This window comes from Ustilaginoidea virens, chromosome 7 (genome assembly GCF_000687475.1).
Source record: "Ustilaginoidea virens chromosome 7, complete sequence".
In the NCBI taxonomy this organism is placed as follows: Eukaryota; Fungi; Ascomycota; class Sordariomycetes; order Hypocreales; family Clavicipitaceae; genus Ustilaginoidea; species Ustilaginoidea virens.
This window is the reverse complement of record NC_057322.1, coordinates 2,299,118-2,310,941: the sequence shown is the minus strand read 5'-3', so window position 1 is coordinate 2,310,941 and position 11,824 is coordinate 2,299,118. Positions and strand designations below refer to the sequence as shown.

General features: G+C 50.6%; 4 protein-coding genes across 4 annotated transcripts; 1 reads left to right on the top strand and 3 right to left on the bottom strand.

The window, feature by feature from the left end:
• Window positions 1-1,049: 1,049 nt before the first annotated feature.
• On the top strand, window positions 1,050-2,794 carry UV8b_08296 (uncharacterized protein; the record flags this gene model as incomplete). Its single annotated transcript, XM_043145793.1, has 4 exons — window positions 1,050-1,154; window positions 1,214-2,337; window positions 2,424-2,532; window positions 2,603-2,794. The coding sequence occupies 4 exons, from the start codon at window positions 1,050-1,052 to the stop codon at window positions 2,792-2,794; spliced, it is 1,530 nt and encodes a 509-aa protein (XP_043001728.1).
• A 286-nt stretch (window positions 2,795-3,080) lies between these two features.
• On the bottom strand, window positions 3,081-4,347 carry UV8b_08295 (uncharacterized protein; the record flags this gene model as incomplete). The annotated part of the gene is made up of 4 exons (XM_043145792.1): window positions 3,081-3,218; window positions 3,300-3,883; window positions 3,938-4,083; window positions 4,145-4,347. The coding sequence occupies 4 exons, from the start codon at window positions 4,345-4,347 to the stop codon at window positions 3,081-3,083; spliced, it is 1,071 nt and encodes a 356-aa protein (XP_043001727.1).
• Window positions 4,348-5,855: 1,508 nt separating this feature from the next.
• UV8b_08294 (uncharacterized protein) lies at window positions 5,856-7,016 on the bottom strand (the record flags this gene model as incomplete). The annotated part of the gene is made up of 1 exon (XM_043145791.1): window positions 5,856-7,016. The coding sequence occupies one exon, from the start codon at window positions 7,014-7,016 to the stop codon at window positions 5,856-5,858; it is 1,161 nt and encodes a 386-aa protein (XP_043001726.1).
• Window positions 7,017-9,584: 2,568 nt separating this feature from the next.
• On the bottom strand, window positions 9,585-11,150 carry UV8b_08293 (uncharacterized protein; the record flags this gene model as incomplete). The annotated part of the gene is made up of 2 exons (XM_043145790.1): window positions 9,585-10,613; window positions 10,692-11,150. 2 exons carry the CDS (start codon window positions 11,148-11,150, stop codon window positions 9,585-9,587), a joined length of 1,488 nt encoding a protein of 495 aa, XP_043001725.1.
• Window positions 11,151-11,824: the final 674 nt, after the last annotated feature.

Here is an 11,824-nt window from a genome sequence, read left to right as displayed (position 1 = left end):
AAGAAGAACGGTAACTATCCCTTTGGCTGTGTTAAGGTGCAGCTTTCGTATCGGATCCACTCTTTTCTAAATACCTACTAGGTACCCTCTTAGCAACTAGCCTAATCACCAAACCTTTATCACTAAAATCCTTATACTAGGGAATTCTAGCATTTTTAATAGAGCCAATAAGTGACATCTTAAGAGTTAGTAATAACGCCTTTTCTATCTGCCCTTATCGCTGCTAAATTGACAGCCTAATATAGTGGCAATAGCCTCACAGCGCTATATGCCGGGCCCTATAGGTGCGATAAGTGCGATGTAGCTCCTTATAAGTCTGGAAATTGCCGGTACTTATACTAATATACTATTTACTAAGTCTGTTAATGTACCCTTTAATTCACGGGTTTCTATTGGCTTAAACCCTGGTCCGTTATAAAAGCTGCACCTTAATACAGTCAAAGGGATAGCACAATCTTAGATATCGAACGATATAGTGCTATAGCACCTAACAAAAGGATGAGAATGAGGTTATTATATTATTTTATACAATTGCTACCATATCAGGAAGCAGGGAGAGAAAGCAGTATATTATAAAGGGTTGACCTGACTTGGCTCAATAATACTCAGGTCACCAGCTATTTATAGTGGGCACGGGGGTAACCCTAAGGGGCTACTGTTCCCTTAGTTATATGTGCCACATTCGTACCCGAATATTCCCGACACATACGAATCCACCGGTATCCCCGCCGACACCTTGTCACCCCAACATTTTTGCCCGCACAAACTTAGGGAGCGGGTCACTAATATAATCCGAACCACTCACACTGCACAGAATCAATCATGGTTCAAGCCTGACAGCTGCCATTCAATCAGGTGGGGCAGCTGGCTGAGCTGTCTTGATTAATTTTGTGGGACCGGCGCAAGGGCATAGTCCTGGGTCTTTTCCCGCGCGTTGTCATCTTTTCCCGTCGCCAGCAAAAAGTAAGCCAGAATTTCCAATTAAAAATATTACGTCTCTTGTCCGAGCTGTTGAAGCGCTGCCTCTTTTCGTCAACAAAACTTCCAACATGTCCAGCAAGTTGGTGCTGGAGAACGACATCTCCTACATCCAAACGCCAAAGCAAGCACCGTCGTCTTTTGCTGCTTTTGACTGCGGTGTCTGGACCACTGACGTAAGCCCTCAAATGATGCTCCCTTCACATTGAAGCGTGTGCTGACCGCGATCATCAAGTCGGCAACTATCCACAACCCTCCGCTGCCCTCCGAGGGCGCAGGCAATGAGAGCTTCTCCAACCTCCTTCTGGGTGCGCTGCTGCTGGGCGTGCCTTTTCTTGTCATCCGCTTTGTCGGGTTGGGCTTTAAGACGTGGTTCTTCTTTGTCGTTGTGCTTGCTCTCCCTATACTGATTGTGTACTGGACCTTGGCCTCCAACTTCAGCCCCAGGATTAACGAGAATGTCAGACTCCCAGGTCGTCCCGTCGAGACGTACGTAACGTTCAAGGATGCCGCCGACAAAGCAAAGTGGGGTGGCAACAGCAAAGTTCCCATCCAGACTTTCTCCGAGCTTTACATTAACGGCCGAGCTGATTTCAATGGTGACACCTTGGATGTTTTGGAATACCGTCATGATTGGTCCAAGTTCAGCTTCACATGGGACTTATTCAAGTATATTTTCTGTACCTTCTTCGTCGACGTACTGTTCCACACGAGAGAGCAGGACATGGAGCAGATCCGCCCCAATTACGATTCGGGAAACGATCACTACGCTTGGTTCCTTGGCCCTCGCATGATTTATACCAGCGGTGTCATCTCCGATCCCACTCGTGAGGAGACTCTTGAAGAGCTGCAGGACAACAAGATGGCCGTGGTGTGCGAGAAGCTCGAGCTGAAGAAAGGCGAGACTCTCCTGGACATTGGATCTGGCTGGGGCACGCTCGCCAAGTTTGCCAGCGTCAACTACGGTGCAAAGGTTACTGGTGTCACGATTGCCAAGAACGGCGCCGCATGGGGCAACGACGTCCTCCGCAAGGCTGGTGTTCCCGAAGAGCAGAGCCGCATTCTGTGCATGGACTATCGCGACGTCCCCAAGCAAAAGTTCAACAAGATCTCCCAGCTGGAAATGGGCGAGCACGTCGGCATTCGAAAGCTCACTGGTTTCTTCCGCCAATGCTACGACTTGCTCGAGGACGACGGTGCCATGTACGTGCAGCTCTCTGGTCTCCGACAAGCTTGGCAGTACGAAGATTTCATCTGGGGACTCTTCCTTAACAAATATATCTTCCGCGGAGCCGATGCCTCCACCCCACTGTGGAACTACGTCCGATCTCTAGAAAGCGCAGGGTTCGAAGTAAAAAGGTGAGCAAATCACAGCACCCCAGTGGGAGAATACAAGCGTGAAAAGAAAGGCTAACGGAGTCCGCCCTTTGCTCTAAAAATAACAGCGTCGATACTGTTGGCGTGCACTACTCAGCCACCATCTGGCGCTGGTACAGGAACTGGGTCGGAAATGCTGATGCCATTACCGCCAAGTATGGACAGAGATGGTACAGAGTAAGTGGTTTTCTGTCGCCAAGACTATCATGGCCATGGTAGCTAACATAATGACTTCCCCTGCTTCAAGATCTGGGAACTCTTCTTGGCTTGGTCCGTAATTGCTTCCCGCCAGGGCAGTGCCACCTGCTTCCAGATCCTCGTTGTTAAGAATCTCAACGGTGTCCACCGAATCAACGGCGTATACTCGCAGTTTGGACTTTCTGGCGCGTTGGCTAAAAGCCGTGCTCTTGGCAAGGCCTCACTTCCCAATTCTAGCTAGGGCAATGGCTGCCGCCGGGCTCCACATGATCGCAGGCAGGTCACTCGCAAGGCTTATTCAATGCCTGATGCGATGTAAAGTTCTGTTGAACAAAGTCTATGGCGCAAGGCCAAGTTATTTGACATTTAGATGCAAGCTTTGCCATCATACGACAGTAATGAGGGAGATTTCTTGTTTCGGCTGTTGAAACGACCAAGCACGTCTCTTGTATTTCAACATTAGACTATGGTGTGTGTGGGGGGGGGGGGGGGGTCGAAAAATTTAGGGGTTACCCAACGTAATACGTCTACAACACGTCTCTCAGCCATGCCTTGATCTTTTTACCCTGCTGCGTCTCTGTTCTGTCTCCCACGTAGATGTTGTATACGGGAGCTACGTGGCCTTCGCGCTCACCTACAAACAGTTGGACGTTTGGAAGTGCCGCCTATCAAACGCGTCAGCGACCTCGTTAACGCTATGGCTGCGCATTCAAACAAATGGACACATCGAGCCAATGCTTACTCACCTGGAGCTTTTCAGCCAAATCCTCAATCACGGGCAACATAATCTCACTCCCCCCCCCGCAAATAAGGACCTGCCGGACGGGAAACTTTTCAAACCAGCTCTTTGGCGCATCAGACACACTGGTAAAGTAATCTTGAGCCGCACCGGCAAGGAAGGCCGTCGACCACAGCAAATCCACCGCAGGGGTAACGAGATCACCACCGTGGTAGATCTCGCGCTTGCTATGATCTTGCCCCATCAACGTCCACGGCGCAATCCCAATGGCGCCAAGCAGTGGCTCGGTGATTTTCAGTTCCGGGATGGCAGGGTGTACATGGGCAAGGTGGGAAAGGACGCCCATGACCATGTTGCCGCCTGCAGAGTCGCCTCCTATGACGACTTGTGATGGTTTGCGTCTAGTCTGCTTGAGGATGTAGCGGAGGGCGGAGACAGCCTGGGTGAGTTGCGTTGGGTAGGCTGCTCCGGGTGCGAGCGTGTAGGTGAGCACAAAGACGGCGAGGTCTTTGTTTGACTGTCTGGAGGAGGCGACGAGGCTGTCTAGAAACGCAAAGTATCCTTTGTTTGCGGCAAGGCAGAAGCCGCCGCCTGGAAAAGCGTCAGAGTTCTGAGCGATTGCTCCCCGAAATGAATAGCGCATACCATGATACCAAATCAAGACATTCTTGGCATCCCTATCCCCCAGCCAGTGGCCCTGCGCTCCGTTTCCCAAGTCTACAGTCTGCGCCTTGATCTTGACGGACCGCGCATACTGCTCGTACACCACATCGGTCAAAGGCGAGATCAACCTGCGTCAACGGTGAGAATCGGTCCACGGGCTCCCATCTTGGCATGCTCAGTCTCTCTTACTGAAGTTGCAGAGGTGTAAGCCGGGCGGTAGCTTTACGCAACATCGCATACGCAATGTGAAGATGCAGACTGGGGGGGTCTTTGTGGCTGCGAGCAACGCCAGTCAGGGCAGAAAAAATGCCGACTGCCACAATGGAAGCGAGTGCGGGGATTAGATCCAGGATGTCGAGTATGGTGAGCTTGGTGATTGTGCTGTCCTGCATCTTGGCGGGGCTCTGCTCTTGAAAGATGGCGATTTGTGGAGATGCCGTTTTGTCAGTCTGTTGCTGAAAGCCAACTGACTAATGGGACCGCAACTTGCCAGATCCATCTTCTAATAGTTGCGCGAAACGACCAAACTGGCCTTAGATGCGGAGCTGATGGTCTTGCCGGCTCCGCATGGGGAGGAACTCCTGAGCCGGCCCGGTCAAACGGGGTCCGAGCCAATCGCAACATCAATGTCGCGTCGCACAGTCGCGACTCGCTTTCAGCTGGTACAAACGCCACTGAAAGGTAGCTGAGTGAAGCTGTAAATTCCATCCCAGGCTTAACAAGTCTAGCCAAGGTGCTGCAATGCTCGTACAACTTGCATTTCTATATTGGAATCTTGTAGTCATATCCTCTTATAGCTTTGTACTTGTTATGACCTTGCGACCCAGATGATGCCCTGCAGACTTGGACTTCATGCTGGAATGCGAGTTGTCATGTTGCACCCACCTCCTCACATATTAAGGGAAATCGCGATTTGATGCAACTTGACGATATAGAGCTTCTATTGAGGCCTGTAATATACCTATTTATAGTGCTGGCTAGAATTTACCTCGGGATTTACCTGGGAAGTCAAGGGACTTGGCCCAGGGCCAGGATTGCGCGGAGCTCGAGGTATTGCTCCTGTTATGTACAATGGTCGGTTGTATTGAGCCTTTTGAGGGGATGCAGCCGGCCAATGTGCTAATGAAGGGCGTACTTGATGATGCATTATAGATGCAGTCTGTGAAGCAAGCTGTGAGGCCACTGTCCGGGCACAGGTCGTGATTTTGTGCTGTGTAAGAAGGAGAGAAAGTTCTATGTAGCTGCTAATAGTAAAATGTGTGCGAAGGTACATGGCTCTATTTCAGGCTTAGCGTCATTGCATGTTCGAAACTCCTTCCTTGCCTGTTTACGTGTACGACGCAATTCACACCTTCTAGGGCATGGGATACACGCAAAAAAGGAAGAGGTATCGTTCTATACATATAATCATACGCAATTGTATATAGCCACGTAACTTCTTTTTCAATAGCAATTGTATAATCATCACGCACTGTAGGATATAGTATAATCTGGTCACAGGTACCTTTACGTATTAACATAGGTGCAATATTGTCTGTTTGATTCGGTTGAGAGATGCTTATAAGTAAGGTATTTTCACGTACTCATTGGTGGAAAGATGCCAGTTACTGCTGCATGATCAAAAATCTATTGCCGCAAGTCCATGTATTCTAAGAAAAGGGCGGCAAATGCGTTAGCATGTCTCGGGTAGGGACAGCAACAGTATAAGATAAATTCTTCATGTATTTCAGGAGTCAAACGTTTATGAAAAGTCTCGTGCCTCGACTGGCGTTTCTACTTGATCAGGACCTAAATCCAGGCTTATACACTGTTGATATATTTCTGCAAAGCAATATGTTGACGATGTCTCGTTATATATATACATTCCGCACACTTTATTATTCGCTCAGGTGATACAGGGTTAGTAAGAGTCAATATAAACTGATGATTTGCCACTAACAGCAACACAAAACCTTTTAGAATGACCCTGGGTGACGTCTGGCTGAGGCGGGACCATTTCGGCCGGCTCGTCATAGTTAAAATAGGGCCTAAGATTCACCTCTGCGCGATCTGCGAACTTTTCAGAATGCTCCCATTGACTCTTCAACCAACCTTGGAACGCTGCCGGTCGTGAACGATGTGGTTCGGGAACCCATAAAAAGAAGTCGTTCGGGCATGGGCCCCAATAACGATAACGAGGGCTAGTTGGGCGTGTTGCGTTTTGCCTTTTCCACTTGCAGTTGGGTCGGCTGAAGGTCGAAGAATAATTGAAGTCAATCAATAAAACCCGATGATTTTGAGCATCGACACTTGGCTCCAGCATAATGTTTCTAGGAGCAAAATCTCCGTGCCTCACACCATGAAAATTGATATAGCATTCGACCTCCATGGCCTTTGCGAGTATGCAGAGGCGCTCCTCAGGGGAAAAGTGACGAACTTTTTGGCGATCAATCAATGATTGCATGCTGAAGCCTGAGATCCATTCCATAAGAACCATGCGTACCGGTCGCACGTCCTGAGATTGCTTCAGAGGCATGTTGAAGGTCCAGGAACCATAGTACTTTGGCACTAGAATACCATCGACTTCAGCTTGGCTCAGATCCTCGTATGCAGCGCATTCGCGACTGTAATGTTGATCTGCCAACCATGTAACATCCACTGGGGTGCCAAATCCTCTATCAGCATATGAGTAATAGAGAGGATCATATATCTTAGCGGCGTAAGTTTGACTATTATCTTCGTCAAGACAACACCGCACTAATTGAGGGCCTCTTCCATCTTCACAGGCGATTTCGTCAATAATATAGAGCTGATGTTCACTCGAGTCATGGTGCGGCAATGTATTTGCGGGTGGATGCTGTAGACACCATTCACTTTGAGTCACCTGTCGAAGAGGTTCTGGCGGAGATTCCTGACGTTCCGGACCTTTCAAGTAGCCTGTAATGCCAAAAGGCGGCGGAGGTCTGTGTCGACGGATGGACAGGTTGAGTCCGCGGTGGTAGGGAAAGTCTGGCCGGTGGAGATCTGGAAGAGGTTTCCAGAGAAAGAACGGGTCGCCCGCAATACGTCCTCCCTGTGGCATATTGAATCAGTTAATTGACCGAAGTAGAGACCGCAGGAGAGACTTGGGAGTGGCGATGGTTTTATTTTCTCGCGGTGATTTCTAGGAGGTCGGTAAGTGTTGCCGGGGATTGGTGCATTTGTCAAGAATGTTTGGCTAGTATGTGGCACATGTAACCGAGGGAACAGTAGCCCCTTAGGGCTACCCCTGTGCCCACTATAAATAGCTGGTGTAGCGAGTACTGGTCAGTTAGTGCTCGTTAACCTTCTTCGAATATACGTGACAGTAGGTTGCGTGGGACCTTCATGACTCAGGCATCAAGGACCAGAACAAGCTTTAGCGCCAGCCAAGATGCTATAGTCACGTGGGCGACCGCCTGCCACAGTGTAACCTTAAAACTGCATATTCAGTAGTGTTCTGCAATTACTCTACAAGTTAACAGGTTCGCTTGAACTTTAACACTTCATTATCCATGATGCCAACCATCCAGGAATCGTTTGATCACGGGCTGCCAACTGCAGTACGCGGTGAAGGCGATGAATCCCCGAATACGCATGTTTCCAGTCGATCAACACTATATGCTGAGCCTCCCGGATTTGCTTATAAAGTTTCTTACCGAGACATCTGGAACACATATGCTAATAGCGTCCTTGATAATGTCGATCTTACTAGATCCTGCCTCGCGTCATAGGAGAGCACCAGGATGATGTTCGTCGAAGGAGATGTGAGCGATGCATCGTCACCCCAACTTATTAATCCCGTCGACTTAGCACTCGATGCTCGCCATCCTAGGGAAATTATTACCCTTAACCAGCACCTTGTTGACAATGCCCGCTCGGACAAATGCTGGTGTCGGCACACAAGAGAAGGGCTAATTACCTTTGCTGCTTTCGACTATAAGAGACCCGGCGTTATACGAAAAAAGGAAATTGAAGCAGCATTTGTGCAACAAGAGCTTTATGATCGGCACGTGATATCTATGCAGCAAGTAGGATCGTATTTTAAAGGAAACTCTTTCATCCTGCTTAAGCAGGCTGTTAATTACGCCAACCGATACAAAACAAAATATGTTGCGTTCTTCGATTGGGTAACCTTACTCCTCATTTTTTTGGGGGACCAGGAAGAAAATTCAGGTGGAATATGGTGCTGCGCAACATTAATTGATGACAGGAAGAAAATGAGACGTGCATTATTAGGGTTCCTTGAACGGGCTTATCAAGCATCTATTGCAGGAGGCGAGCAACATCTTCCGCCTCTAATACCGCCATCAAGTGCTGCTACGAAAAATGGCAAGGGGCGGGCGAGGAGATAGACGTTTCCCGCGTCTTGTCCATGGGTCACGTCCGTCGGTGCCACCACAGGTCTGGCTGAGCCGCCTCAAGCAGCAAACTTTAGCTCAGACGGATTCTCGCAGTATTTCGAACGGCCGGCAGGGCAGGCTGCTCCTGTGGAAGGATACGTCAGTCAGCTTAACGGACACTTGAAAGGCTATTACAACGCCAACATGAGAGGCTGTTCCCGATGTGTCGGCCGTGGGGAAATCACTTGCCATCATCGCCGAAGACTAAGTTATTAAGGCTTGGGGAACGAGTGCCAGCACCCCGGTTTTCGCGGCCATGATTGCCTTGGTGAATGACGCGAGGCTGCGAAGAGGAAAGAAGTCTCTGGGCTTCTTGAACCCCATCCTGTACTCGAGCAAGGTGGCTTCGCTACTGCAGGACGCGGAAATGGGGCAGAGCTTTTCGTGTGTTTAGGATCCCTTTGGCTGTGTTAAGGTGCAGCTGTTGTATCGGACCCTTTTTTTGCTACTTAAGGGACCTAGCTACCTACTGGGTTCCTTCTTGGCAACCGGCCTAGTCGCCAAACATTTATCACTAAAATCCTCATACTAGGAATACCGGCATTTCTAATAGAGCCAATAAGTGATATCTTTAGCATGAGTGATAACGCCTTTCCCGTCTGCCTCTGTCACTGCTAAATTGATAGCCTAATGTGGTGGGAATAGCCTCACAGCGCTATATGCCAGGCCCTACAGGTGCGATAAGTGCGATGAGCTCTTTGTAAATCTGGAAATTGCTAGTACTTGTACTATCGTACTATTTCTTAGTCTGCTAGTACCCTTTAATCACGGTTACCTATTGGCTTAAACCCTGGTCCGTTGTAAAAGCTGCACCGTAACGCAGTCAAAGGGATGGAGTAGAACCTGGTGGATGGCCGGCGAAGAAAGGGTGGGATGCGGTTACTGGGCTGGGGGTGCCCGACCTGAAATGATTCTAATGACCTTGGGCCAAATTAGTGGGTTGTAAGAATGTTGATTTCTTCTAAGCTAAATTATTCCATTTCACCTTCTAACAGACCGCTTTGATAGGCTGATGGCTGATGGAGGTGCTAGTGGAGTATTAGCTATGGTGATGGAGCCGGTGTACTTCGTACTTTTTCTTCAAATAGTTTTTCTTTCTTTTTTCGTGGCTCGTCTTTGTGCTCAAGATGACAAAAAGAAAGGCCCTTGAAGGCCCTTGAAATTGATAAGCATGTACTATGTGTCGCATCCCTGCATCGTTGCATTGCGTAGAATACGTACGTCGCAGTTTATTTACGCGTGATGGTAACCGAGATGTCTGAGCCCTTGCCAACATGTGGGGCTGTGAACAGGGCCAAGGTCCGCCCGTCTGGCACGTGCTGCACCAAGCTTCCCTGTGGCTCCACCTTTACGCTATACCCTTCCGGGAAGGAAGCCGCCGGCAAGATAATCTCGGTAGGCGCATCAACCGACGGATCAGCCGCAAAGCGCAGCCTGAAGGTGCCTGAGCTGGCGTCAAAGCCGAAGCCACGCGGCGTCCCTGCCACAGCCGCCGGGTACGCGCGGCCGTAGTGCCTGGCCAGCTCGGGAAACGGCTGTCCCGTCGAGCCGTTGTACAGGTTCTCGTACGCCCAGCCCATCCACGACACCATGCTTGCGTCGGTGGCCGCCATGGCCTCCTCCAGACGGCGCATGTGCTTCTCGTCGCCCGTCCAAAAGGCCAGCTCGGTGAGGACGCCTGCGGTTCGGAGGCGCTCGCTGTCCCGGCGGCGGTTTCGGAGCGTCTCGGAGATGGAGCCCAGCTGCGGCGGGGAGTAGTAGTGGAACGAGTGGACGGATTTGGACCCGGCGCCCAGGGGCACGTTGTTGAAGCCCGAGAGGATGTCGAGCGTGGCGCCCTCGAACCAGATGAGGGTGTTGTTGTCGACGACGCGGATCTGCTGGGCCGCGCGGTTCCAGAGGCCCTCCAAGGCGCGGTGGTCGGCAATTCCGGGGATCAGGAGCGTCGGGTCGGCCCAGGTGTCGCCCACCCAGGGCTCGTTCAGCAGGTTGTACCCCACTACGTTGGGCGCGTCGGCGTATTCAGACGCCAGCTTCTTCCAGTAGGCTGCGAAGGCGTCGCCCAGGCCGTCGTCGTTGTTGTAAAGCCTTCCGAAGGCGTTGCCCAGCGCCACTGACGTGTAGCTCAGCCCCCAGTCGACCGTGCCGCAGATGGAATGCGGCGTCGGAAACCCGTCTTGATCCACTGGAAACGGCTTGAGCTTGAGGGGGAAGGGGTACCTTTTGCCGCGTGACACCCAGTCTTTTTTGGCGAACCACTATCGGGATTCAGCAGTCAGCATTCAGCATCCGCCAGACCAGCGAGCAACGTGCTCACGCCTGCGCCGCTCACTTACGTCGGGTGCGCCGTGGCCGCAAAACTGCCGCGCCAGGCAGTCCTGATGCACGTCAACCAGGACGTAGATGCCCTGCTCTGCCGCCATCCTGGTCTGCGTCTTCATCAAGTCGATGAACGTCTGGTTGTAGTATCCTCGCACAGGCTCCGCACCTGCCCAGTGATGGCCCAGCCTCACGACGTTGAGGCCCAGATCGCGCAGTGTTTGCACGTCCCTCTCGCCAAACGACGAGACACCGGGCATCCACTCGAGCGGCCGATGCCATGGCGGCTCCTTCATCACCACGTTGGTTCCGTGGAAGAAGCGTGTGCGTCCGAACTCGTCTATTATCTGGTGCGTGTCCTGGTTCACATGGCTGATGCGTGCCATGCCAGGATGAGACTGGTACCAGCCCTGGGGGTCTTGGGCCAGCGCACCAGCCGCGAGCAGCCATACAGCATTAATTTGTGTAGGCCGCATTTTTCTCGCAGCGGACCGTAATCAGGTGAAGCGTTTGCCGAGAGAAAAGTCGCCTTGCGTACATGCAATATTGAAATCGGGACACTGACCAAAGTATACATATATATATATCCATGTACATCATATATCATATTGTTCTGCCGGGTGATGTCTGAGCGGGGAAGACGTGTCGTGAACGTGTTATTTTACTTGGCATAAATGTACTTGCCGCATATAAGCTACGATGAGTTTTCTTAGCTCAATGTACGATGGGGCTGTGGACCTGCCTAGTACCTGTAATTGTACTGTCGCGCCCGTTAAGATAATAGGTATGTATTATTACTAGGTAGCCATCATCAAAAGTCCTTACGAGGGATTGCAGCTGTACAACACAAGGGTGGTTGTCGAAAGTTAAGCCCGTCTAAGGCTTTTCAGGAAGGTACTTTGTAAAAGGTCAAACATTACCCATATGATATAGGCACGTTGTCTATTATCAGAGAAAGCGGAACTTTGCCTGGGATTTGCGAAAAGCAAGTGGAGGCAAGCAGGTGAAGCGTTTGGTAGCTTCCCGATGTCGAGAAATCGGCTGGCAAAGGGACTGGTCTAGCTCTGCGTGTCACCTGTTTCTGCAAAGTGCTGTGCTTCCTAACAACAACCAGGCGGCTAGATCCCTGTGTTCTGTTTACAGCTCCAAA